This window comes from Bactrocera neohumeralis, chromosome 4 (assembly GCF_024586455.1).
Source record: "Bactrocera neohumeralis isolate Rockhampton chromosome 4, APGP_CSIRO_Bneo_wtdbg2-racon-allhic-juicebox.fasta_v2, whole genome shotgun sequence".
Taxonomy (NCBI): Eukaryota; Metazoa; Arthropoda; class Insecta; order Diptera; family Tephritidae; genus Bactrocera; species Bactrocera neohumeralis.
The window spans coordinates 79704278-79731847 of NC_065921.1; the positions used below are offsets into that span (position 1 = coordinate 79704278).

The 27570-nt window shown below is 37.1% G+C and overlaps 1 protein-coding gene across 2 annotated transcripts in view; it reads left to right on the plus strand.

Moving 5' to 3' along the window:
• LOC126757162 (cartilage oligomeric matrix protein-like) overlaps positions 1 to 27337 on the plus strand; it is a 33958-nt gene extending 6621 nt beyond the window's left edge. The window contains exons 2-16 of one of the 2 annotated variants that reach the window (XM_050470848.1): positions 1120 to 1401; positions 1675 to 1741; positions 2836 to 3151; positions 3269 to 3401; positions 3546 to 3677; positions 7602 to 7793; positions 8086 to 8203; positions 21264 to 21385; positions 24739 to 24945; positions 25010 to 25125; positions 25179 to 25954; positions 26015 to 26112; positions 26171 to 26774; positions 26841 to 26974; positions 27038 to 27337. In XM_050470848.1, the coding sequence (XP_050326805.1) occupies positions 1323 to 1401; positions 1675 to 1741; positions 2836 to 3151; positions 3269 to 3401; positions 3546 to 3677; positions 7602 to 7793; positions 8086 to 8203; positions 21264 to 21385; positions 24739 to 24945; positions 25010 to 25125; positions 25179 to 25954; positions 26015 to 26112; positions 26171 to 26774; positions 26841 to 26974; positions 27038 to 27108 (3165 nt within the window). In that variant the 5' untranslated portion in view covers positions 1120 to 1322 and the 3' untranslated portion in view covers positions 27109 to 27337. Of the gene's footprint in view, positions 1 to 1119; positions 1402 to 1674; positions 1742 to 2835; positions 3152 to 3268; positions 3402 to 3545; positions 3678 to 7601; positions 7794 to 8085; positions 8204 to 21263; positions 21386 to 21862; positions 22169 to 24738; positions 24946 to 25009; positions 25126 to 25178; positions 25955 to 26014; positions 26113 to 26170; positions 26775 to 26840; positions 26975 to 27037 lie in introns of those variants that run through there. The other variant, XM_050470849.1, reaches the window with a different exon arrangement.
• The last annotated feature ends 233 nt before the right edge of the window (positions 27338 to 27570 follow it).

The following is a 27570-nucleotide window of genomic DNA, read 5'->3' on the forward strand; positions in this document are numbered from 1 at the left end:
TAAAATAATTTAAAGTCTCCTCTTAAATTAATAATATTTTTCAAAAAAAAAAAAATGCATAAAAATATTTTATTGAAAAAAATTGTGCTGTTTTTTTTAAATTATATATAAATTTTTTTTTTTTAATTTTTGTTTTTTTTTTTTTTAATAACAAAAAATGTTTGCAGTTCATCAAAACTTTTTGCTTTTTAAATAAAAAGGGAAGCATTCGCTATTATTAATATTTTGAATGTTTGGTTTTCTTATTTTAGAACCATAAGTATTTATGAATTTAATTTTTTTTCAAATTCAATGATAAAATTGAAAAAAACATTTTTTTGAAAGTCAAATTTCTGATTTTTAATCAAAGCAAATAAAACTATTTGCACTTGTGATCAAAAACTATTTTTTATTAAATAAATAATAAAAAAAAATTATTTTGAAAAATTAGAAATTTTTATTTAAAAAAAAAAAATTATTTTGAAAAATTGGAAATTTTTATTTAAGAACAAAAAAAAATTATTTTGAAAAATTGGAAATTTTTATTTTTTTTAATTTTTAGTTGTTTCAGTTTTTTGGGTTTCGAAAATATATATTTTTATCGAACTCGAATTTTTTTTCTGGTTTTGAAAATTTTTTTTTTTCAAACTCAATTTTACTTGATGGTCACTATTTTTTTAGTCTTCTGCTAGTCTTTCTTTTACAAACAAGAAAAACAAACTGTTTCAGGTCAGAAATCAGAAGTCAGAAATTCATATTTAATTTCGAGAGGGGAAAGTATTGTCAAAAAAATCGCTACAAATTTAAAAAAATGTCCAGTCATTGCTGGAAGATTTAATTATAAATATTTTTTTTTGTTGTAGCTAATTAGGACTATAGAAAAATTGAATATCTATATGTATTAAAAAATATTTTTTTTCAAGTAAATCTTTTTATTTAGTGTCATATCTGCCCACACCAACAACTTAAGCTCAGAAATCATTTTTGCAAATAAATTAAAAATAAAAATAAAATATTTGTAAATAAAATTCTTCATGAATTTAAGCAAACTTGGTGGCACAATACCTTGTATTTACTTTGCTCTTGCAATTCGTAATGCCTGTTTCATTTGCTTTCTGTTTATTTTGTAAATTTTTGCAGCTGACGAATATTCGATAAGACGCCGACAAATATCAGAGACAAGTACACACATACTTACATATGCAAACACTTAAGAATTACAGCAGCAACAACATCAAATCAGATAACAATTTTTAAGTTTCATAAACCGCTTTAAAGCGCTACAACAACAACAAGCACAACAAATTGCAGACCACCGCGTTTGTTTTTCTCGAAGCTGCGCAATGAATTGGCGGCTTTTATTTATTTTGGTCGCCACAACACTGTGGATTGGCGATGTATCATCACTGTCACTGGATCCAGGTGGGTGCCAAAGCTGAATGCATGATTTTCGCTTTTAATATTTATTAATCAATATTTGCGGTTACAACTTCCCTTGATTACCAAATATTTTGCAAAGTTTTGGCGAAAATCGCGGCAATATTTAAGCATGCTGATAAATATTGTAAATATATATATTATACATATGTATATGTATATATATGTTTATATACATTTTATTTCATATATATATTTCACATTCAAACTTGCATCATTTAACATTTTTGAACCAATAAATTTGAATTTTTTGCACAGTGGCGTCCGCCGAATTGGAACAACACATCAAAAAGGGAGATTGTGTGATTTCTATGCGACACATACGGTAAGTCATAAACGCTATTTGAGAGAAATACATATACAAGTATATGATGCATGTATATTAAAATACGTGGGAAATGGACAATAGAATTTAAAAGTCAATAAATTGTGTTGAAGATTCTTTACATAATGTACTTGCTCCAGCTGTATAGAAAGTGATATAGACGTTATCTCCAACACTCCTTCACTCACTTTTCTTCTCTATCGCTCTCTGTCTATATCTTTATTCCACTCATTCTAACTCTACCTTTCTCTATCTATAATTTCTTTTCTCTCTCCTAACTAACCAACACCTAAGCCTAAATTTCGCTCTTTGTATGTTTATTTTTTCCCTCCCATTGCCTACATCAAGGGTTTTTCAATAAGGACGCTAAAACAGTAACGAAGTTATATTTTTTCCGCAATTTTGTCATTTCTTTTAAGTAAGGTTTGCCATTTCACTATGGAAAGATATACGATCCAACTAAAAGTCGAAATCAATAAAGTTTACTACTGAAATTCAATTTCATTTAAATTTCATATATAAAAGTCAAACCTGAGTATTATAGATAGAGAAAGAACTTAATTTTTTTGGTAATCTTTAGCATTATTCCATATCTTGTGATATGGCAAAGTCATACAAATTGTAATTGCTTAACTAGAGATGATCAGACACCAATGATGCTCATGTACCAGTTGACAGTAATATGGAGTCCTCTCTCTGAGTCCTATGGTGTCATCTCTGTGTTGTAAAGAGTAAGGGTTTATTCATAGTTCTAGTTTTTGCGGCTGAAAAGTTGTCGTTAGTGTTTCAACCGTTGAGAAAGCTCCGAAACTCAGATTTTGACTTCAAAAAGTGGCACAAAAACCTTAAAACCTATTTTGGATGTTGATTCTAAAACAAGTTTATTTTTCCTGTAAGCCGAAATTATTGTACACTGGGTGTTATAAATCTAGTAGTCGGAGATCGGATTATAACCTTGCAGTTTTTATCTCTTAAGTCTCCAGGTGTTGGGTCAAACACTGAGCTCGTAAAATAAGAAATTTCGACCTTTTTGCTATACAATATCAAATATATATCCAATTTCATTTTCTCTCTCTTTTACTCTAATTCAACAGCCCCCGTCGCAAATTGCATATCTCCATCGAAGCACTTTTCATGATCGACTTCCCAACGTTGAAGCATAAATTCTCCTTTTTCCTGGATCGACGCGAACAGCGTGTTACACTGGATATTAGCGCCAGCGGTGTAACGGAATCCTTACAATTCGTCATACCGAACATCAACGAGACGAGCACGATACGCTCGATGGCGTTGCACTTTCACAAAAACCGCATTGCGCTCCTAGTCGATTGCAAAGAGAGCGACGCACACGAGCTCGATATGAACCTATCGAAATTGTACATACAGATGGATGATCCGGTTATTAAATTGGTAAGTCAGATTTAAATGCGTAATAAAATGTGGTATAGCGAGCGGAAGGTGTCATAAATTTGGAATTAGTAATAACTGTTAACTCAAGTAACTGTAAATTTTCATACTCTTTCGCAGTTCCGCGAACGCAAATATCCCTTGCATTTTGATGGCAATTTGGAGCATGCGCTGCAGCGCGCCAACTGTCAGAAAGGTCTCAATCGGCGCGGCAATAGGCGCATGCTGAAGACGAAAGTCACCACAGAGCGTGGTAAGTAGGCGCTTAGTGTGGTTTGTGGCTGCAAACGCCGGAAAGTGGCGCAATAAATAACTTTTTATTGACATTTTATATTTTTTGTTGCATTTTTGCATTTATTGTTGCTATTTACCAATTGTTGTTGCTTTTTCATTGTAGAGAAAAATAAAAAACGCGACGTGCGCAACTTCTACAACTCGGACAGCAGTTATGAGCGCTTCACGCAACGTCAATTGCCGTTAGATTTCGAACAACGCGGCGATATACCGATGATGCATGGCGATTGTGAAGGTAAAATATGGAAATTTTCACAGTTTGATCTTCAAAAATGTTTTTATTTTAATTTTCCCTCTTAGTTGTGGACGCTTGTTTTGATTATTTTAAGTTATTACACCTCATAGATGGCAATAGTTGTGCGGTCTTTAGTGTCATTTGTGTAAATCTTTATTTAATTACTGGTTTATTTCTAGTTTTTTTGTTGTTATTGTGCGTTCACTTCCTGTATTTTCGCTTTCTACCTCTCCATCAATTTGTCTCAACTCATTTGCATATCTCGAGTGCAGCTCACATTCTTCTTTGAAACTGTCAATTCATTTAATAGACAAAGCCCACACTCGCTTTTGGCGTACAGTGTGAGAAAAAGGGCGAAGAAAGCCGGAATTACAATAACTCAGTGCATACAAAATGATGTGGGAGTGGTTTCTATACATCTATAACGAATTTATTACTTAGTTTGTATAACAACTGAAAAAAGCTCAAAGGAACATCTGTGATAAGTAACGAAAGCTTTTCAAAAATTTTTTTTTAAAAAGATTCGATAAGTCTCTTGTACTACTTATGTTAGCAAATTTTCGAAATCGAACTAGGAGAATCTCTATGGATCATCCAATTTTCAATATTGTTTTTTTATAAGATTCGACAAACCCCTTGTGCTACTTATGTAAGCAAATTTGCGAAGTTAATATAAAAAAAGCTCTATGGGTCATCCACATGTTAAGAGTGTTTTTTTAAGCCTTGCCATTCATATTCATTTGGCAACCGAGAAAAGCTCAAAGGAACATCTGTGATAAGTTTGGAAAGCTTTTCAATACTGCTTTTTATAAGATTTGATAAACATATTGCTTTAGAAGATCCAATGTACTCATTATACTACATACTAAGCAAATTTTCGAAACTGAGCCACAAAAAGCTCTAAGGAGCATCCATAGAAAGCTTAAGAGAGCTTTTTTAAGCTGTGTGATCAAATAAGTTATTACTAGACTCATATAAAACTCAATTTAAAAAGGCTCATCTGTTGTGTTCTCCATTTTTTGTTTAATCATGCAATTTACGAAGGACTTTATGATAAGTGAGTGAAATTATGTTAAGACAAATTTAATTTCAAACCCATAAAAAGCTTGAAGGCATATCATTACTTTGTCTAAACGAGCTTTTTCAGATCTTAACGTACAAAAGCTTCGAGTGAAAAGCCCTTCTTAGACCAATTTGAAAGTCAACTTACAAAAAGCTTCAAAAGATGGATATTGAGCTTTCTTAGTTTCAAGTGATATTACTAATGTGCTTAAAAGTGTTTTTTTTTCAAGTTGTTAGTTCTGCACCCGAAAAGCTTGTCTTAGAACAATTTGAAAGTCATTCTACGAAAAGCTTCAAAAGATAGGTATTGAGCTTTCTTAGCTTTTTATTCCTGATACAAGTTTGTAAAAGCAAAATAGCATGAATTTTATGTTATAGTCGCTCCCTTTCCTGGGCTTAATATAATATACATTAATATACCGTAATTAATAATGATTAGCTGCCTACCGTCAAAGCTTTTTTCAACTTTGATGACAGATCTGATGATGCAGCACTGAGTATATAACGCGCAAGATTTACGCAGTTTCTTTTAAGTCCATTGAACTGGATCAGTGTATCAGTTTACTAGGTCTCATGAAGCTAATATGAAGGCTGTTTCTTCAGCCAAAAATTTTGTTGGAAATTAATCAGCTTATCGTTAGCGTAATTAATATTTTTAGCATATCTATCTATCTATATATAGTATATATTTACTTTGCCTAACAATAACATACCATAGAGCCTTCACAACTGCTGCTTTTGGTTTCGCCCATGACGGCATCCCACAGTTCGGAGCCGCAGTACAGTGTACTTAGCTGCACACCATAATCAAGCACTGTGACATGCGCGCTTGGGTGTATTCGGTAGTGTCAATCGACATTAGCGACGACATGGTAACCTCCATGGATTATCGAAATGTGCGAACTGGCAATTGCAGTGTACAAAATGGATTGCAGTGCAAAATAAGCGCTGTGCGTCTCTTTGTTATGCCACACCGCTGTATTATTATTGTTGAATATTGTTGTTATTTTGCCTGCCGCTGCTACTATCATACCTTGCGCACAAACAGACCTCGCTTAGCCCACATGCAGCTGCGCATGCGCACCAAACACACAGCAGTGCAAGCCCACCGACCAGTATTCGTACAGTAATAAACGCCTTAAATGACGGCAACAACATTGGCGGCGTTGCAAACGTGTAATTTTTTGTTTTGCGTTTTTTCGCTCAACACACAGTTCCCCCTTACCGGTTATAGTGCCGCGTCTGCGAGCTTAGTCTACAATCATTCTTTTTTTTATTTTTGCGCTACTATTACTGTGTCTGCAGCGCTGCTCTGACTTAATTTAGCTGCGCTTTAGCGGCACACCAGTTCTTATTAGTACACATACGGCCATTAAAATGAGTACGCTGGCTTTAAATTGCACGGGAGTTCAAAATGCGCGTGATCCACCGATTTTAGATACTCAAAAAGTAATTCTTATTTAATCGCACAGCTTAAAAAAAGCTCTTTTATGCTTAACATTGATGTCCTTAGAGCTTTTTAGCTCAGTTTCGAAAATTTGCTTAGATAAGTAGTATAAGGGGTTTATCGGATCTTATAAATAGCAGCATTTCGAAGCTTTTCGATCTGGATAAAAAAGCTTAAAAAAGCGCTCTTCAGATGTTGATGATCCATAGAGCTTTTTTTTTAGTTCGATTTCGAAAATTTGCCCTTTAAGTAGTACAAATGGTTTATCGAAACTTATAAAAAGCAGTATTAAAAAGCTTCCGTTACTTATTACATTTGTTCCTTTAAGCTTTTATGTATGTTATGTCAAGTGTGGTTGAAAGCTTTCATAGCTTGAACATCTTGCTTGTAAACATTCTCAAGTTACGCAAAATTAAGAGATAAGTGAAAGTATGAGCTGAGGTCGCTGTAGGTTTTCGAAGATATAGAGAACGGAATTTTCGCTCGACCTAAAATATCACCGAGATGCTTGAAAAGGCGAATCAAGGCCCAAAGTAATCTATCCAGCCGTCGGAAACCTATTTCAAAACGTGTAAAATCTATAAAAGACTGAAAAAGATGCAGATATTTGATATACAAAGAAGAGGTCTCTGAAGCAAGAGAATCTAATTTGGTTTTTAGGAAGTGCAAAGTAAGAAAACCCAGATCGACGAGGAATTCCTGTTCAAAAATGTAGATTAAACGGGATACCCTAAACAAGAATAAAAACCAACTAGTGAAGGCCCGGTATTCGGACTATAGAACTTCCAACAGTTAACGATTTAAAGTTAATATCTGCGAAAGTGCCGTTTGAGCTGAGTGAACTTTTGGCAGAGAACGCTAATTGAACTTTGAAGAGAAAAAATTTACTATCTTTTTTAGATTTGGGACCGTTTTCTCTTCAGCTCTTCAAAACATTGGGTTTCTTTTGACGAACTTGGATAACACTGATCCTCGAAAACGTTGAGTGCAACTTTCATTTCGTTCCCAAACTCATTAGTTGTGTTAAGCTGCGCACAAATCAGATGTCACTAAGTGCATTCCGTAAAAATGGCTTGGATCTATAGATATCCGTTCACAGATAATCTGAGCTGACTAGCTCTACTAGTCAGATTGACTTCGTTAACCACTCATTTGGGGGCATTACTTGATATCGAAACTGAGAAATAGTTAAGTGAGGTCCTCAAATTCCACACAACCTTACACTTACTTACATTTAGATAATCCCCGGATCCAACAAAGACATTGGTACCTATTGCAATTTCTGCGTGTGTACATATACCTTCAACCATATGTTTTTGTGTCGTCTAACCACTCATTATTCTTATACGTATTGCTGTTGTTTTTGTTTACTTGACTGTTTTTGTTTGTTTCACTCTTGATTCTTTTCTTCTTAGACGCCCTCGCAAAATCCATCAGCGACTTAATGGCTTTGGTAAAACTGCTGCGCGAAGATATCGCCCACCAACGCGAAGAGATCGCCTACTTGCGCAAACTGCTAGAGAACTGCGCTGGCTGCAAGGAGCCCACGACCAGCAATAGTCTACGCATCGAGCCGACTTGTCGCACTGCGAATCCATGTTATCCTGGTGAGTAGCCGTTAGAGTCAAATGCCAAATTTAATTTCGCTGATTGCAACGCTTGCAAATCGCTACATTAGCTTTGGTCAACCCAAAAAGCCTATTCTGGTCGAACGCTTCTTTGATGGCCTAAACAAATACTTAGCCGTTTGCAGCGCGCACACCAGCGCTCGGCTCGACCGCTTTTATCGCAGTTACTCGCTTTATTGTCACTCGGTTTTCTCCTTTTTGTTCGCTCTCGCTTTGTTTATTGTTACTATATATATTTTGTTTGCTTTCTTCTTATCCGCTTTTGTTGCAGGTGTTGACTGCTTTGAGACAATGGCGGGCCTGAGGTGCGGCCGCTGTCCGGCCGGCATGGTTGGTGACGGCAAGATCTGTAAGCCAGGCGTTACGTGCGCGGAGCGGCCCTGTTATGTGTAAGTGTCACCAGAGTGCTCGCATTTTTACGAGCTATTTTTATTGCACCATTTCTATTACAACTACATACATACATATTTACATGCATTCGACAGTTAAAATTTGCTTGAATTTTCGTTTTACGACGCAAACGCAAATATTTTGATGTGCGCATGCGCAATTCATTCGCACCTTTTCGTGGCGAATTTAAATGCGTTCAATTAGCGATAGGTTTTTATAACATTAATAAGCTTCTCCATTGTGGAGGGATGTATATAGTGCTGTATTTTCGCACTTCCGCAATATTTTTGGATTTCAGTGAGCTTTTAGGTTACATTTGTTCTAATTGTAAGTTTGAGGAAAATTTCTATATCTAACAGAACATCTGTTGTAGCTTGATATGTAAATAGCAAGCAGCTTTGAGGATTTAACGATTCATTCTTTATTGAAGTCTCTTTAAAACTGTGCTTAGAGCATCATTCTCAGTATCACAAACCCCATGAGTCCCCACAGAGTTTTTTTTATAATTGTGGCAAAAAAGTAGCCCGAAATTCCCCGGGTATATGATATTTCAAAATAATGTAATTTTTTTAAGTTGACCGGGCTGTCCTTTATTACGAGTATTACTCAACAATGGATAGAAATATCGAACAAAGAAATTTTCTCAAAATTTATATTCCTAACCGAATTTCGTACTCGGAATCACAGCGAATGTTGGAAAAGGCTTACGGTGATTCAAAAACACAAGCCTACGCGAGGTACAAAGCTTTCAAAGACGGTCGAGATATCGTTGAAGACATGCCTCGTTCTGAACAAACTTCGACCTCTTCAACTGAGGACAATATTAAAAACAGTGAACGATATGGTGTTTCGAAAATCGTCAAGCAAATGTTAGAAAGATGGCAAGAGAGCTCGACATCTCTCGCGAGTCTGTTCGAATGATTTTTGTGGATATTGTGGGTATGAAACGCGTTATTGTTCGACTCGTCCCGAATAAGCAGATTTTTTTTCAAAAAAAGGACCTTAAATAGCCCTCTTTGGACATGCTTGGTCGTACGAATTCCGATCCCACATTCATGGAGATCATTATGACTGCCGATCAGTCATGGGTTTATGAGTTTAACATGCAAACAAGTCAACAATCATCTGAATGGAGGAAAAAAACGAGCCGGAACAAAAAACAAACCGCGCAAATTTGTTCAAAATCAAGGTCATGCTCATTATTGTTTTCGATATTCGTGGTTTGGTGCATTATTAAATTGTAACGAAGGCGCAGGCAATCAATAATGAGCTCTATTTAGCTGTAATGAGGCGTATACGTGAGAACATCCGTCAAAAAAGGCCGGAATTGTGGCAGAGCAATTAATGGATTTTACAGGATGATAATGCACCATCGCATCCAACCACGATTGTGATAGATTTTAAAGCCAAAAGCGGAATTAATACTATCTATCAAACTTGTGTTTTTTCTTATTTTCAAAACTGAAATTGTCGTTCCAAGAAATGCGTTTTCACTCGATCGAAGAGACAAAACAAAAGTCGCAAGAGAGGCTGAAGGCCATCGCAAAAAGTATTTCAAGACTGTAACGGTTGTGGTCTTTCAACTCCGAAAATTAGGAATAAGTTTATAACGGACAAATGGTTCAGTTGGTCAGTTGGTCAGTTCGAAAGTTTCGCTTAGTTTACAAGGAGCTTTTTGAGTTCTTTAACACTAGATCAGACCTCAGAAAACGTAAATGGGTTAATAGTGCCGGCATAAATTGACGTTTGAACAAGCTCTTGCCTTCCTTTGACTAAGCAACTTCGGTCTAGTTCAGCTCTTGCTATGTTCAGACCACTTTTAAATTGTATATGGCTGTCTACACTTAAAAATCAGTTTTGACGAAACGTGAAATCAGTGTTGGACTCATTTAAAAGCAAGAACCTTTCTACTTCCTGTTCATATACTGAGCCTTAGACCCCTATTTTTATATAATTAATAAGCCACAGCAATATAAAATATATTAAAAGTTTGGAAAGTTGGATATAAAAAATCAGCCGGGTTGGAAAATTTCAAGATATGGCTCACCTGCACACAATTGTTCAAATATAAAATAATGCTGAGTAATTTCTATTATTGAGCAGTTAAAGATTTGAATTTTTGTTATAATTATTCTTTAATTAATATGAAAGTGTATAGCAAAAACTATGAATATCGGACAAGTATTACATTGTATATTGTAGCTTCCCTGCAACCGATTTTTCAGTTATTAAATATTGTGGTATAACTGCTATAGTTCAGCAGTCAAGAGCTGGCAATTTTGTCATATTTTTCCTTATTTTAATGAGGTTAAGATGAACCACCCAAAAAATTTACAAAATTCGATCACTACAACATTTAGCTTGGACACAATCGATTTCTCACATACCATAAAACAATAAAAGGAGATTTTTTGCCTCAACTACCATCACCTCACTTAACGACAGCGAATTGCCAAGGCAAATTCTTTTGCCCTGCCATTTACATACCAGCGGATTATCCCAGTTCAGATGCTAACCGAAACCAGTTTAAATTGTCTGCACAACTTTATGAGCGCACACCTTTTTATCGCCAACTTGCGTATGAATCACGCGGCAGCGCAACAGCGCAGAGCCTTGAATCCACTTTTTGATGCGATTACAAAAGCAGATGCGCGCAAATGCATATGGCGTATGTGTATGAATGAATGTGTCGTGGAGGCATGTATGCACTTATGCATTGTATGCTTTTTATGCGAGATCGTAGCTACCAGCTTAATGCATCCCTAATAAAAAGGATCGATAAGCCGCGAGAGTGTTGATTGTTGAACGACGCTGTAAGCAGGTTGTAAATTGCTGTGAAATTAATTTACTTGCCGGTGGAAGGTGTTTTTGATGTCCGCAGGCTACGGAACAACAGGCAGTCAGCAGCGCAACAGCAACAACAATAAAGCTGGGAAGATATGGCGTTTTTATCAGTTTTGCGCCTGCGTATTTCATGGCAATGAATTGAGCAATCAATGTGCGCGATGTGAGGAGGGTGTGGAGGGTATGGAGTGTGCGGCGGGCGTGAAGATATGGCAGATTTGCATATTGCATGCACTTGCCACATAAGTTGCAACATTTTATTAGTGCCACACTTAGGCGATGAGATAAAATGGTTGGTGTTGTTGTTATTGGCATTGTTTTTAGTTTCGTTTTGTATTGTTTTCCGCTTCCACGCGCCTCATTTAATTGATTTACGGCGGCAATCGAGGCTGTGCGACGCCCAAAAGCTTTTAATATATATTTCGCTTCATTGTTGTTGTTTTTGTTTTTCGTTTTTTTGAATGTATTTAAAACACAAAAGAAATTATCAGCGCCTCGTTGGCGTTGCTGCCTGGCGTCCGGTCACATATCACCGTTAATGCTTGTTGACATTTACGACGCTGTTGGGCCAATAGTGCGCTGCCGGCAACAACAATAACAACACTCGGCAACAAGTGCATTAAAGTGGCGTATGTGTGTCTGTGCGCTAACAATTTGTTGGTGGCCAAGATTTTATGCAAATCAATTGAGGTTGGGTTAACGATACGAAATGATTGCCGCACAAGTGTTAACAGCGCATACTTGCGGTCGCCGCGATCCGCCTAAGCACACACACTCACATGTAGCGCACACCTGCACACCTACAAGCTGTTGACTTTACTGCGCCTCGCAAGCAAGCTCGCTTTTATTAGAGCGCAACAACTCGGCGCTTACCTGTTTATGTTGTTGTTGTTGTTGATTTCTGATATCAATTGGTTGCATCTTCATTAAGTACCAACACTGTCTGTTGGCTGCAGCCAACTGATAACACGCAACTTGAAATTTATGTACAAACAAACGCATATATAAGCCGCGACACGCTTAGGCTAGGCACACAGTGGAGCAGCGCGCAAAGAAAAATCAAAATAAGAAAAAACCGTTAACTCTGGTTGCACCGAAGCTATAATACCCTTCACAAATAAAAAAAAAAATCATACAAAAAATTTATTTTGCTCGACCAGATTGTATGGCAGCTATATGCTATAGTACTCCGATTTAAATGATTTATGAGGATATTGTACCGTTACTTTGGACAATTATTCATGCCAAATTTTGTGAAGATATCTCGTCAAATAAAAAAGTTTTCCATACCAGAACTAGATTTCGTTCATACAGTTTGTATGGCAGCTATATGCTATAGTGGTTCGATCTGAACAATTTGTCAATATATTATACCGTTACTTTGGAAAATAATTTATGCCAAATTTTGTGAAGATATCTCGTCAAATAAAAAAGTTTTCCATACCAGAACTAGATTTTGTTCATACAGTTTGTATGGCAGCTATATGCTATAGTGGTTCGATCTGAACAATTTGTCAATATATTATACCATTACTTTGGAAAATAATTTGTGCCAAATTTTGTGAAGATATCTCGTCAAATAAAAAAGCTTTCCATATAAGAACTCAATTTTGATCGTTCAGTTTGTATGGCAGCTATATGCTATAGAAGACCGATATCGGAGATTCCGACAAATAATAAGCTTCTTGAAAAGAAAAAGGCGTGTGGAAAATTTCACATCAAAAACTCAAAAACTAAGTTGCGTACCGCTGCACTATGCGCCCAGCTTTAGTCTTCAACGTGATCTACCTGCTCAACTGATTGGCTAACTACTTTCTAACCACAAACCAACTATATAAACTTCTTGTGGTGACCTCTACTAATACGCTGCCATGGGCTTATCCCCAACATGGCGTTAGGGCCGCCAACATATGTACCTTGTGTCGCCTCAAATGCGACTACTTTGAATTGATGAAATTTTTTCTCGCGCCACGCCTTCAATTGTGGTTTCACATTACCGCACGCTGCAGACTCCACCAAAAAAGCAAGCGAAGCAAAGCCATAACAATAACAAAAATGATGCGCCGCAGAAGGTATGCCACACTTAAAGTACCACTGACTGACTGTCTGTCTGCTGGAGTGCCTATGAATTTGTTGACTTTTATTGCGTTCATCGTAATTTATGCGTAAATACGGTACGGGCGACTGAGAGCAGCCAATCCAGTTACTTAGTACCGTAGTAAACGTATGAGGCATATAAATCTTGCAACTAACTGTACAACATATACGCCCTCTAATTTTCATGCCACAGCGTCGTAAAATTAGAAAAGTAAACCAGCTGATTTGCGCTTAGTTTGCGGTCCAAGGAAAACGTAACGGCGGATTACTGCAACAAAGAAGCAGCGTCTGTAGTGCCAGAGAGTATAATTTTCCAGTGACATCTCTACTACTGCGAATTCTACTTTGTCAATGCAAATAGTAGCTACTTATTGATTACAAGTCTAATGGGTTTGTAACTGAGAAAGACGCCTTAACTCGTAAAGACCGATATTTTCTCAAAACAGGTCACAATTATTTCTACTCAAACCATCAAGTTGTTTCGTAAATTTCTGCTTTTACGAAACTCTCGGCAAAACTGAGTTTTTCTCCATTTTCCGAAAGCGATTTGGTGCTTTCCTTTTAAGACAACTAAGTACTTCAAGATCGAACCATTTGAATCCAATCGAATGAGCTAAAACCATACAAAAGTATCTTCGTAGAGCTCCTTTTTCACAATCGTTTATGCTACCAGGTAGTTTTCGTGTAAACTCTCAGAGTTTCAGATAACAGCTTCGGAAAGGTCGAACTATCTTTTCAAAGACCTCAAACTACTAGCTTGCGGTTCTAAGATATCCTGCATGGAATTCTACAAGACGATGCTGTCTCTGTATGTAATCACCACAGATAACTGGTATTTTATTAATATTCGCAACTTCTATGACCTCTAACTGTAAACTCAGACGTTCTCTCTTTCTCTTTGATATTCATACTTAAGATATGATTTTTGCTAGGTTCCTTACTTTTTATCAAAAGTTTGGATATTTACACAATGGAATCGTTCATTAGTTCTGCTTTCTCCAGGATGTACAAAGAAACGATTAAAAGACGGCGGCTATTTTGGCTAGGTCATGTCGTCCGAATGAATGAAATCACGAAAAAGCTCTGAAAGTATTCGACGCAGTATCCGGCAGTGGAAGCAGAGAGAGACGTCCACTCCTTTGGAAAAAGCAGGTGGAAAGGGATCTGGTAACACTTGGAACTTTCATGTGTAAATGATCTACATTTGAACCCCTGCACAGGTTTTGTTCCAACACTGATTCCATAAATTTTGTTTAAGAGAACTGATACAATATAGCTCATCTTGATTGACTGGAACTCATGGTTATTTGGATATTTTGATGATTTTCAGACCTTCTGTCAATGAATTCCACAACAGCAATGAGTTTGCCCGCAACTTAATGTCGAGGACATTGTTTTCTTCAATCAATAGGTAACTTGTAGAGGTTCTTAAGCTGCTCTATAGACATTGCTGGTAAAAGGCTGAAGCAGATGTCAGACTGAATATCTCGCCATGATTCCCTTCGAATAAAATGTGAAAGCTAGTGAAACTTATCCTTTCCTAAATTTTGGTGAAAATAACCGTGGATCCATATCAAGCTGAGCTCAATGGGATCTTACTTTCACGAGATGTTCTTGATAAGAAAACGCGTTGTCATTTCAACAGTACTATCGATTCTTGAAAAGAACTTTGAGATCAAAGAAATATCTAGTAAAAAAGGAATTTAATATGCCAACCGATGTTTACTTGACTAAAAAGGTAAAAATAAACTTACGGAACTTCGAAAGGCGCCGAATACTGACCAACGCTATTAAATCTCACATCGAAATTTTCTTACAATGTAATTTAACAACGAAACGAAACAAAATTAACCCCATCCAATTGATCTTAAGGCATTAAGTGCAATACACACTTTTTTCGGCGATTTAACTTCTTCAATTTGCCACTTGTACGCCGTCACCTCTGCAGCGTGCTCTCAAGTCGACCCATGACTGCAAATGGTCCTCCTAAGTGGCCAAATGTGTTAAGTGGCTGAATGACTCTGCGCTGTCGCTCTACCTCTCGTGGTGTCCGTCCGCATGCTGACCACGCCGCGTCACACAGCCGTCCACATACTACACACCTTCCTACTTAACCAAGTGTGTTTGCCTATTTGTTGGCTCGTGGTACATATCGCATGCACAATTCACTTCGGCATGGGCGCAACCATCCGTGCATACATATCGGTGCATCTCGGTGCAATTACCTCAGTCATTTCGTCATTTGTTTGGTTGTTCGTGCTATTGTACATTTATCGCCTGTGGCATTGCGTAGGTGTTTATACTTTGGGTCGATGTCTCAAGCTTCCAAAATACCGTAGCGGTCACTAATGCTAAGTTGTGTAGTGTGTAAAATTCGTATTTGCCGGCTGCTTGAGTTTATTTAGCATTTCCGAGGCACGACTAGTAGTTCCAAACAGTTAAGGGGAGGCTATAAGCTGATGTACTGGAACCGATCGTTAAATGATGGACAACAAAATTCAGCACTAGGATATTCGAAACAATAGTAGTACAGGGTGCAGCAAATAGAAACGTATATATAGAGATTTACTAGGGACAACTGTGATTGGTTTCTTTAGTTTCATAGCTTGAAGCAATTAATGCTCCTATTTACAAACTTAAGACCGACAACGTTGCAATTTTATTGCTCAAACTCTGGGCCTTAGTGATCCCAAAGCTCATAGATATGGATCATCGACTCTTATTGATCGACGAACCACAATCCCAGCAACCTCGTCTGGTTCGCTGAAAGTGTGTCTACCGATATGTTTCAACCTCAGTCTGGCGAAAGCTGAACGAAGGTGAAAAGAAAGTGTATATACAATTCCATATCGCCTTTGACAATTTGGGACATAACCGGAGCGAACCCGGATTTATATCTCATCAAGGACATCTATACAGTTATCGCACCTAAACAGCAGAAACCAATCGAAAGCAATGGACTTATTCATGAAAAAAAGAGAAGATTATTTAAAAAGATTAGATCCTACACTATTTAGCTTCTGTCAGACTAAGGTTCGAGTATTTTGGTTTCTATTCTTTCTAGAAACCCGTCGAATTGGCTGGAATTGATATTGCCTGCCTCGATAAATTTGTGGCAGGATCACTGTCGATATGCGATGGTCTTTTTAAACCATATTTTGTAGTTCTGGGCACCACAATGGACAGGCGTTACTAGCTCCCCAAGTGAGTTTATTCGTAGCCTTATGAGAAATCAGCTTATTTACCTAACTTAACCCAGTCCATGAGGAAGGACCCGAACAAAAACCAAACTCTATAAGTCACTCATCGTAACCGTCCTGCTATATGATACAGAGGCTTCGAGATATACGACGACATTGACATAGTTCAGCGAATTAAATGACGCGGCTATACTGGCTAGGTCATGACGTCCGTATGGATGAAAGCACTCCCTCTCTGAGAGTATTCGTCGCAGTACCCGCAGGGATAGGCAGAGGAAGACCTCCACTCCGTTGGTAAGATCAGTTGCAGAAGGACTTGGAATCTTCAATTGGCGCTAAGCAGCGAAAAGGAAGAATGACTGGGCCGCGGTTGTAAACTCGGCTATAACCGCGTAAGTGGTGTCTACGCCAATAAAATAGAAGAAGAGCTTTAACATATTTTCTTAACGGCAGTCATAAATGTATCAAGGTCTTACTTCCTTCTTTCTTTCTTAACTCTTTTCTATCATCAAGCAGAGAAAACAAATACATATTTTTTAATGGCCGTGATCATAATGATGTTAGAACAATGTGTAGATAAGCCATCAGGACATTGGTCGTGCCTTGTATTCTTTAAATTCTTAAACCTAGAAGATTATCGCCTAAAATGTATTAGAAAACCGAGTCCTAACAAGAAACGAGCCAGTATTAATAGAAATTTCGGGTTCAACTGTTAACAGACTGTGCTGAGTTTGTACATGGCATCACCATGTGGACTTTTTCGGCTTAAAATGGAGCTATTTGAAGCCTTAGTCCAGGTTCTACGCAAATAACAAGCAATCCGACTGCAGTAGCCCCCTCTTCTCATGTCTAACAACCAAGAAAGTAGATATTATATTACTCTCTCTCTCTCTCTCTCACTCATCTCACTTTAACTCCGGTAAAGTCAACTACTTCTTTTTCCCTCTCTCCCTCATCTAACGTCTTGAGACTTGTCTTATGCCGAAGCTTAAACGCCACTGCTCACTCCCTTTTCCGTTAACATCTAGATAGTATGCATATGTGTATGCACATATATATGAAAGTTTTTATGTCAGCTTGTCTGTATGCTTCCAGCGCATTGTAGGCATTTCATATGCGCAACAAAATTGTGTAGGTGAACTTGTTTACCAACAGATCATATTGTGATATGCATCAGTGAAAACACGGGACTTCAACGGCTGGCGCTTGATGCATGTAAAAGCGCTTTTTTATAAACTCAGCACAAGCATTATTGTAAACATATGTAGATATTCAAGTATATTCCAACAGCACGGTTAATTGCTCAATTAAAACCAGTACATTTTTACAGCTATATAGACGATATAAGTTGGAGTAAAAATTGTTAACAGTTTTATGGGAATTTTTACCCCAGAGGAGCACTAGCGCTGATTGGAAGTTATGATTTTTATATCAACGGGGGTTAGTGTTGTTGATTTGTGGCTTGTTTTATCATCAAATTGACTTGCAGGCTTAAATTCACAGCTAACTCAACTAGACTGCGTCACAAGAAGACCAAAGCAGCGCTAAATTGGACGCCCTCATATAAAAAATTGATATATGTATGTATGTATTTTGGGTAATTATTTCTTGGCAAAGTTTTCAATATCGCTTGATTAACCTTTTTTTAGGAGAAAGGGCATAGAATTCTATGGCAATGTGCTTACTTTGTTCTTTCTTTAATTTGTTATCTTCTCCACCAAATTTCGTATCAATCTTTTTCATCGAAGGCTATTTGAAATCTTTTCAAGGTCAACAGTTCAAAATCATGCTTTTCTTATAACACTGGTGTCGACTCACATATGTATATACATTAGTGTCTTCCCAATTACTCTTCAGGCTGATCGTAATTTATTTGGACTGCGCGCACAGTTTCCCACGTTGCCACACATGTTTCTTTCTTCTTTTTTGGGTTATTCTTTGCGGCGTATCAAAAGCGCTTAGCGCTAACGCCTTCAACCCACGCGCTATTTTGATATATGCATATGCATTCGGTTATTTTCATATAATAATAATCACTTTTTCTATAGTCTTTCGTTATTTTATTTCGCTATTGTATGAAATCCTTTGTTTAGCTTTAGCCAAAGTAGTCCTCCTCGCTACAACTTTGTATCTTTTCGCTGCGCCTGAGGCTTATTGGTTACACACAGCCCACTTGCATTTTTAATAAACACGATTTACACATTGCCATTAATGAAATTCCAATTATCTGCGCTGAGCTGAAGGATGCCATAAATTTCGCACATACATATATGTTAAACACTGCGGTAAATTTGTAAAAAAATTGGAGAAAAAATTTACACCAAATTTATGCCAAAAATTTAAACCAAATATTTTTTTTTTAAATTTATACCAAAAAGTAACAGCTGTCTTCAAGGAAATTTCAAAACACAATGTGTACCAATATTAAAACAATTTCTACCAGTTTTATTTTAACCAATATATTTAAAGAAAATTTACCAAAAACATGGTGGTTTATAATTTTCATAAATCATTAGCACACTTCAACTAAATTAAAAAAAAATGTATTCTAGTATTTAAAAATTTATACCAAATATATTTTTATCAATATCTTCGAAAATATAAACCGAAAACGTTGTAGTTTATTATTTTCGCAAATGCATTCCTAAAAGTATCGTCAAACTGCAACTAATCATTTACAAAATTTATACCAGTAGCAAAAATATGTATAACAGATGTAGGCATGCGTCCATTAAGAATTTTCGCACGTGCGTGTTATATACTGCAGTAAACTTGCACCTAAATTGAAGAAAAAATTATACCAAATTTATGTCAAAAGTTTATACCAAATAATTTTTGACAAATGTATGGCAAAAAGTATTATTATACTTTAACTAAACGTTCTCAAAATTTATACCACCATTATACAAATATTTATACCAGACATAGGCCGAAGGATGCAATAATTGCGGTAAATTTATACTTAAATTGAAGAAAAAATAATAAATTTATGCGAAAAGTTTATACGTAATTAATTTAAGACAAAAAGTATTAGCGGAGTTTAACTAAACTTTTACAAAAGCAATACCAGTATTAAAAAAAATTTATACCAGTTATATTTTTACCAATATATTCCTAAAATTTATAACAAAATGCTTATTCTAAATAATTTTCACATATTTAAGTCAAAAGTAATTTCGTACTATAGGGAAATGCTTACAAAATGTATACCAGTTTATGCCAGTTATATTTCCACCAATATGCTTTAAAGTTTATACCAAAAACATGGTGGTTTATACCAAAAAATTTAGGGGCGTACTTTAACAAAATTTACACATACTGGTATACACATACACTGGTATAAAAAATTTGGTATAAAAATTGTACACCAGATATATTTTTACAAATATATTTATATCCTTTAAATTGATAGCAAAAAATTAGACTCAAAATGTATACCAGGCTCGCAAGAAATTATAAAGCAATTTTATACCAAATGTAATAAATTTTTGGAAATTAGTGACAAACATTTTTATCAAAAGGGAACGGTGAACAATTTATTTATATGTACTGAAATTTTGCTATAATTTTATTTTTATTTACACAATTTATACCACGTGTATACATAAAATTTATACCTGACTTTCAATACTATTATACCAGATTTTATTCTATTAGAGAAATATTAACATAATTATCGCTAAATTCAAACTTTAGTATGTACCAAATTTATATCAAAAAATTATACCAGACTTTCAATACTTTTATACCAGATTTTTGTTTAACATTATGTTTGGAACTTAAATTATTACCAAATTCAAACTGTAGTATGTATCAAATATATGTATGTATTGTATGAGTTAAAGGGCCTTGTGAAAATGGTAGAGTTTCCATCTGGCCGAATTTTGAAAGAGAAGCCTGAAAACGTGGCAACTCTATAATAAGAAACTGGTTGAGAATGCATATACAGAAGATTTTACCAATTTAAAGAGTTTTTAGGGATTTTTGTGATATTTAATATTGACATAGGCTACTTTGTAAAGGTAGAGTCTATCCAGGTCGAACATCCCAGATTTGGCCAAAACGAATATGTTAAACAAAGATTGAAATCTTATTTTATGTTTTGTAATACTAGGTTATGTTATCAAAAGATTTTATGGAAGTGGTAGAGTTCTTTTAATATAATGAAAAGGTGGCAACTCTATAGCAATAAACTGTTTGAACGAAAGAATTATCGAAGCTAATCAGCTTAAAAATGTTATTTTAAAATAATAAATATCAAAAAATTATATTTTCTAAGAAAAAAAGTCTATCGAGTTGGTAACATCGAGCTCAAAACTGCAATATATTTGCACAAACATTTATGAGTTCACCTCATATAAGATGCCTAGCTTATACCAACTATTTACTATTTCTTAACATTACTCTTCTTTGGCGCCCCTCTACCACCGCAAGTACGCTGCCGCTTACATTGTGCCCGCTTTATGAAAGCTAATTTCCTTTTCTTCTAATTCTTCGTGGCCTTTTGGTGCATCCACCCAGCATTCACACGTGTGTGAAATATGCGAAGTTCATGTGAAAATCACCTTTCAGCTTATTGTGTCTGTCATAAGCGCTGGCGTGCAGCTAACGCGCGACTGCCAAGATCATTTATAATGCCAGCCAATATACCTATTGTGTTGTTGTTGTTATTGTTACTGTTGTGCTGTCAAACGTGCTAACACACGGCAAGTGAATACATAGCGGTATATAGTACATGTATGTATATGTGTGTGTGTTTTTGTTTGTGTGCATATGCTTGGAACCATCAAGTGCTCTGCGCTGCCACTTTATTTTGTTATTATTGTTTTTGTGCAGCGCTACAAAATTCTTATTTACACTTTGCTTTTGTTTATTATTTATTGTTATTATTATTGTTGTTGTTGTTATGCTGTTGCAGAGGCGTACAGTGTCACGATACATTGAATGGTGCGCAGTGTGATGCCTGTCCCATTGGCTATGAAGGTGATGGACGTACTTGCAGCAAGCATAATCCCTGTGTGGATGGACCATGTCCCTCGGGTGAGTACCAAATATTTTGTTGTTGTTGTGTTTTTGCTTTTTCACTGCTTACAATTATGTTTTTGAGAGGTGGTTGTTGTTGTTGTTGCACATTCCTTCAACGTTCCTTCGACCGTCTGTCAATCGATGATTTATGATATTGGCGAATTCTTTTAAAAATGTAATAATTTGTGTTGACGGCGTGCGAGCGTCCGAGCGCTTGACACCCGAGGCGCGTTCTTTTTCGGTCATAAAACGGGTGTTAATTGATTTTTTATTTTCGCAAAATTAGCAGTTGCTCAGTATTTTATGAGGTTAACCCGGCCGCAAGAGCCACATACATAATATGAGGCTCTTCTATGCTCACACATATACATATACACATATAGTATGTATGTCTCGCAGCACAGTCACTTTCGTTTATTTCGCTCACCATTTGCAACTTTAAGCACTAATTTATGTCTTTTTTCTCTTCTTTATTTTGTTGTTGTCACGCAGGTAACTTTATAGTGCCCATCCAAAGCGTTCAACAATATCAGCGCGAAACGAAATATATGCGAAAGTATTCAACAAAGCACGCATAAAATGCGTGGCAATTACTAAAAACGCCAATATTATTGGAATTGTGGCAAAGCAGCAGTTGTTGTAGACAGGCAGATGTGCAGACAACCAATTAATACAGAAAATGGAAATTGTGTATTTTTATTAGTATCGATAACTTTTAACATTTAATGTTGCTTAAAATTGTATTTATAATTGTAAATTATGTGAAGTTTAATAAAAAAATCTATTTTACTCTAAAAAGTTGCGCATTTAATTAAGAATTCGTGCTCACTCGTTTCCATTTTCTCAATTTCTGCATATTTCCATTTTCTGTCTTGATTCGTTGTACTGTGTGGCTTTATTAGATGCCATAAGTTTCACATTTTCAAAATTTTTTAAATTATTAAATTTATATATCTGAACAATCGGTTAATGGGAGCAATATGTTACTGCCCTCACCAACCCTTTTTAACACTAATCCGCTCCAGTTTTCCAGTACACCATAGTAAGAATCTTGCGGACCTCGATTTTGATGGGCACTGGCCCTGGGTTTTCGTCAACGTCTGTGCACGTTTGGTGCCAATCGCTGTATTGTTCTCTCGTCACTTTGTTGCCTTCCTCTCATGGCTAGGTTCTCCCTCGGTGCAACCCCGGTGGGTTATTAAAAGGCGTCATCATTTCACCTCTCTCGCGGTGCTTTCATTGGGCATATGAGGCGTTTTAAGCCAAGCTCTATTCTTCTGCAGCTCTTGGTCGTATTAATATTCGCAGGTAACCTACTTAGCATAGGCTGCCCACTAACCGCCAGCTGTGACTCTGTTAGTAGCCTGAGCCTTACTTTAGTCAACCGATCTTGATAAATTTTACTGTCACCTTTAATTTCATACTTGTACATACAAATACTGAGTTTTCCAATAAGTGTGATATGATTTCTGCTGCTAAGCAAATTCAAATGTTTCTTAAGGTGTCAACCTTTTCGAAATTCCCTACTTTTTAAAGAAAACTACAAAGAAACTTCATATTTAAAGGGCAATGTTTATTATTATTCGAAAAAGCATTCTTTGTCATTTATTTTTTGAGGCTTATCTCTTTCAAATGTTGACTGTAGCTACATATCAGTTGATCCATCCGTTGAGTCCGATTTTCGACGACTATGACTTAATTTGGCTCGAATACGTCGGAACTTCTTGGAACTTTTCAAGAGCCCAGAGAGCGAAGCGATGTTACTTGGGAATATCGAGCGACTTCAGGTCTTCGTGTACACTCTCAACTACGGCTGCTATTTTTCTTCACTGCATGTAGGACGTGTTCTAATCGGCCGAATATTATCCAATAATGGATGCTGGGTGCTGGTGTGGATCTGTCAAATAAAAACTATTGAAAACAGTACCTCTACTTGACATCACCCCATATTTATTTGTGAATATAACGTCATTCAAATGGCCTCCAGGACTTATCAAATCATATGTTATAAATAGAACGTTCAATATTGACTTCTAAAGCTTGTAGACTGTTTGGTCTATTGGTAAAGACCAATGGCTTCAAATAACACCACGCGAAGTAGTATATTAGTGTTAAATCATAACTTCTTGAAGACCATAACTTCTTGAATACCATTCAAACTTTCCTCGCAATAATTCAGTTGTTGCACGTGCTTTGTGTAAAGCTGTTAGGATAGCAAAGAAAGGCTCCCTACTACCGCTCTCGCTAGAATAGTAGAAGCTTTGGCCAGCGCTGGACCACCATTGGTACATGCGCTGTCGCAAAAGCTTTTTGACCCAATATCGATAATAAGAGATCTAATCATCTCTTGAGTAAGGTTGGGAATCTTACAAGACGCCATCTGGAGGAGTTGTAAGAAAGAAGATAAGGAAATTACTCAACACTTCCTTCTTGACTATCCCGAGTTTTGGTGGTCAAGACTTACGACAATTGCGATCGCATACTTTCAGATATACCACCGAGCTGGCGGGAATGGAAATTAAACGACTGTGCAAATTTGTATTGTCTACTAAGCGTTTTGCTAATTTAAAAGTTCGGAGATAGGAGTTATTTTTTTCTTTGGCTTCACAAATGACTACATATAGCAGTCCACGTGCTATCTTTCTCAATCAGCCATCTAACCTAACCTAACGTGCTTTGTGTCACGTAGGCCCTTCTTGTTCGAACAAGACGTTGTTCAAATTCCGCCAATTTCGGCAATAAAAAGTTGGTTATCACCATTCTATACCGCTCTACATTGACAGTAACGGTGTCACTAGTTTTATTTCGAAAGAAGTAAAGACTGATGATTCCACCAGACTAAAAACCACATCAAACTGTCACGTTATGTGAATGCAATGGTTGTTCATAAATAATTTGTGTAGTTTCTTCGCACCAGAAGCGACAGTTTTGTCTATTTATCGCACCACTTAGATGACAGTGAGACTCATCGAAGAAAGTTTGGTTTGATAAACTAAATAAGATCATCTACTTTTTAGCCCGAAAGAACTCTCGGAGTTTAAAGCATTAATAAGTTGCGGTCTAAACAGGTTCTTATGATTAGAACATGAGACCTTAGCCGGGAAAAGTTCGGTTATCATTTATGTCTAAAATAATCCTTAATCCTTAGAACCATTAGTAACATAAATAAACAACAAGTATTTTTTAAGAACAATTGTCAATATGCAGACAATGTTGCCAATGGTTGCTGTATTAGCTTAACGAAGCTACTCATAATACACTTACATAAACTGAAACAAAAATTGTCACCACAATATTTATTATCTGCTCGATCGAAATTAGTTTATTAAAATTTTAAATTGGTCTTAACTCATTTTCAAATTTTTTAGGCGTCGAATGCGTTGAAATGGACTTCCCGCCATACTTCCGTTGTATACCCTGCTCACCTGGTACACACATGAATGGCACGAAATGTCATGACATCAACGAATGCGACATTTATCATCCTTGCGACCCTAAAACGGAATGTATAAACCTCAATCCTGGTTTTCGCTGTGAGCCTTGCCCACACGGCTTCGATGGAGTTCACAGCAGAGGTAAACGATTTGAACGAAATAACGATAAGAGAAATATGTAAGATTCGTTCCGTATGCATTAAAGGTTTTTATCTGGAATATGTTGCCCCTGATTTTCGTAAGCAAACTTGCAATGATATTGATGAGTGCGCAAAAGGTTTGGACCGCTGTCATGCGCACTCGGTCTGCGTAAATACGATTGTAAGTTCGTTGACTAATTAAATGATGAAACGCTACAATTTTTCTATTCACAGGGCTCATATCAATGCAAGTGTGTTGATGGCTATTTCGCCAATGGTACGAACGTTTGCTTGCCCACATCGGATATGTGCCCTGATGGCACTATTTGCGATCACAATGCCTACTGCCAGCTAACGGATAACTTTAAGTATACCTGCAAATGCAATGTCGGCTGGGCTGGCAATGGTTTCGTCTGCGGTCGCGATCGTGATCTTGACGGTTGGGCGGACTTTGATCTGGACTGCGGTGATGTACGTTGTAGACGTGACAATTGTCCAGATTTACCGAACTCGGGACAGGAAGATGCAGATAATGATGGCATTGGTGATGGTTGTGACGATGATGCGGATGGTGATGGCGAGAAGAATGATAAGGATAATTGCCCATATGATTACAATGATAATCAGTCGGACTCGGATCACGATGGTGTGGGCGATGCGTGTGACAATTGTCCATTCGTGCCGAATCGTAAGCAATTGGACTCGGATCATGATGGTATGGGCAATGATTGTGATGAGGATATGGATAACGATAACATAGCGAATATGTACGATAACTGTATGACAATACCGAATCCGAATCAGTCCGATGTGGACAACGACGGTATAGGCGATGCTTGTGACAACTGCCCGACCATACCGAATCCGTCGCAGGAGGACAGAGACAGCGATCTGGTAGGTGATGCGTGCGACTCGGATATTGATGGTGACGATGATGGTGTGCAAGACAGTGAAGACAATTGTAACTCTATTAGTAACTCTGATCAGTTGGACACCGATGGTGATGGCAAGTGAGTATGGTTAGGTGAGCAATGTCTGTAGGATTCATTTTTACTGGCATTTTTTGGCAGAGGTGACGCATGTGATGATGACATGGATGGCGATGGCATACCGAATCACCGCGACAACTGTCCCTTAGTACGAAATCCCGATCAGACGGACTTAAACCGTAAGTATCAGTACACCGAAGCTTTCAACAAGTTATAGTTAAATATTATGCCAAACAGACAACGGTAAGGGCGACATTTGCGAATACGATGAAGACGAGGATGGCACGCCCAACTTTATTGATAACTGCCCGAACAATTCCATGATCTATTCAACGGACTTCCGCGCAATCCGCTCGGTTATACTCGATCCGGAAGGTGATGCTCAACGCGATCCCAATTGGGAAGTACACGCCAATGGTTCCGAAATCGTACAAACACTGAACAGTGATCCCGGCTTGGTGGTGGGACATGACGCCTTTGGTGGTGTCGACTTTGAGGGCACATTCTTTGTTAACGACGACACAGATGACGATTATGTGGGCTTTATATTCAGTTATCAGAGCAATCGCAAGTTCTATGTGGTTATGTGGAAGAAGGCCGCACAGACATATTGGGAATCGACACCATTCCGTGCGTCTTCGGAGCCGGGCATACAGATTAAGTTGGTCGATAGCATAACAGGACCTGGTTCAATGTTGCGTAACAGTCTCTGGCACTCAGGCGATACGCCAGATCAAGTTAAGTTGCTGTGGAAGGACCCAGCGAATGTTGGTTGGAAAGAGAAAACTTCATATCGCTGGTCGCTGTTGCATAGACCGGCGATCGGCCTGATACGCTTGAGGTAGAGTGTCTGTGTGGGTATTTTAAGTAACTGAAACCTTTAACATTCTCCCCCGCTATTTTACAGGATGTATGAAGGCGAACATTTGATCTTGGATTCGCATAATATCTACGACTCTACATTGAAAGGTGGACGCCTCGGCGTTTTCTGTTTCTCGCAGGAGATGATCATTTGGTCGGACCTAATTTACAAATGCAACAGTGCGTATTTGAGTTTTCTTCTGTTGTTTTGAAATACTTTAACCTATAATTCCGTACTTTTAGCGCGCGTTCCTGCCCTCATTTACAACGAGTTGCCGCACCAACTCAAGCAGAAGGTGGATGTGGATAGATAGGTAGTACCGAGCAGTATTCCTATACTGGGTGCTACCCCGTTTGGGTTAGCTTGGTTCCGCTGAAGTTGCTTGCCGTAGTACTTAATTAACTTTTTTGTTGAAAGTATTATTGGTGTCATGGCACCGAGCTTACTTTAATACATATTATTTGCATAAAACAGCGATACTACCATAACCGAGAATGTTTTTAAAATGTTATAATATGTACTATGTTCTTATAATAAGTGAAAAACACAACTAAATAAATTATTTAATAAAAGTTTTTGTAAATTACTCACTAAACTCTATGAAAACCTGTTTCTTTTGGTCAGAATTATTTTGCCGTATGAGCAATAGAACCCAAGTTAGGCCACAGTTCGTGACTGAAAGTATGAGTTTGTATAAATTCGCAGTGGTCAATAGGCTGTTGAGTATACAAGTATATCTATGTTTCGTGTGTAAAATTATGAAACAAAGATTTTA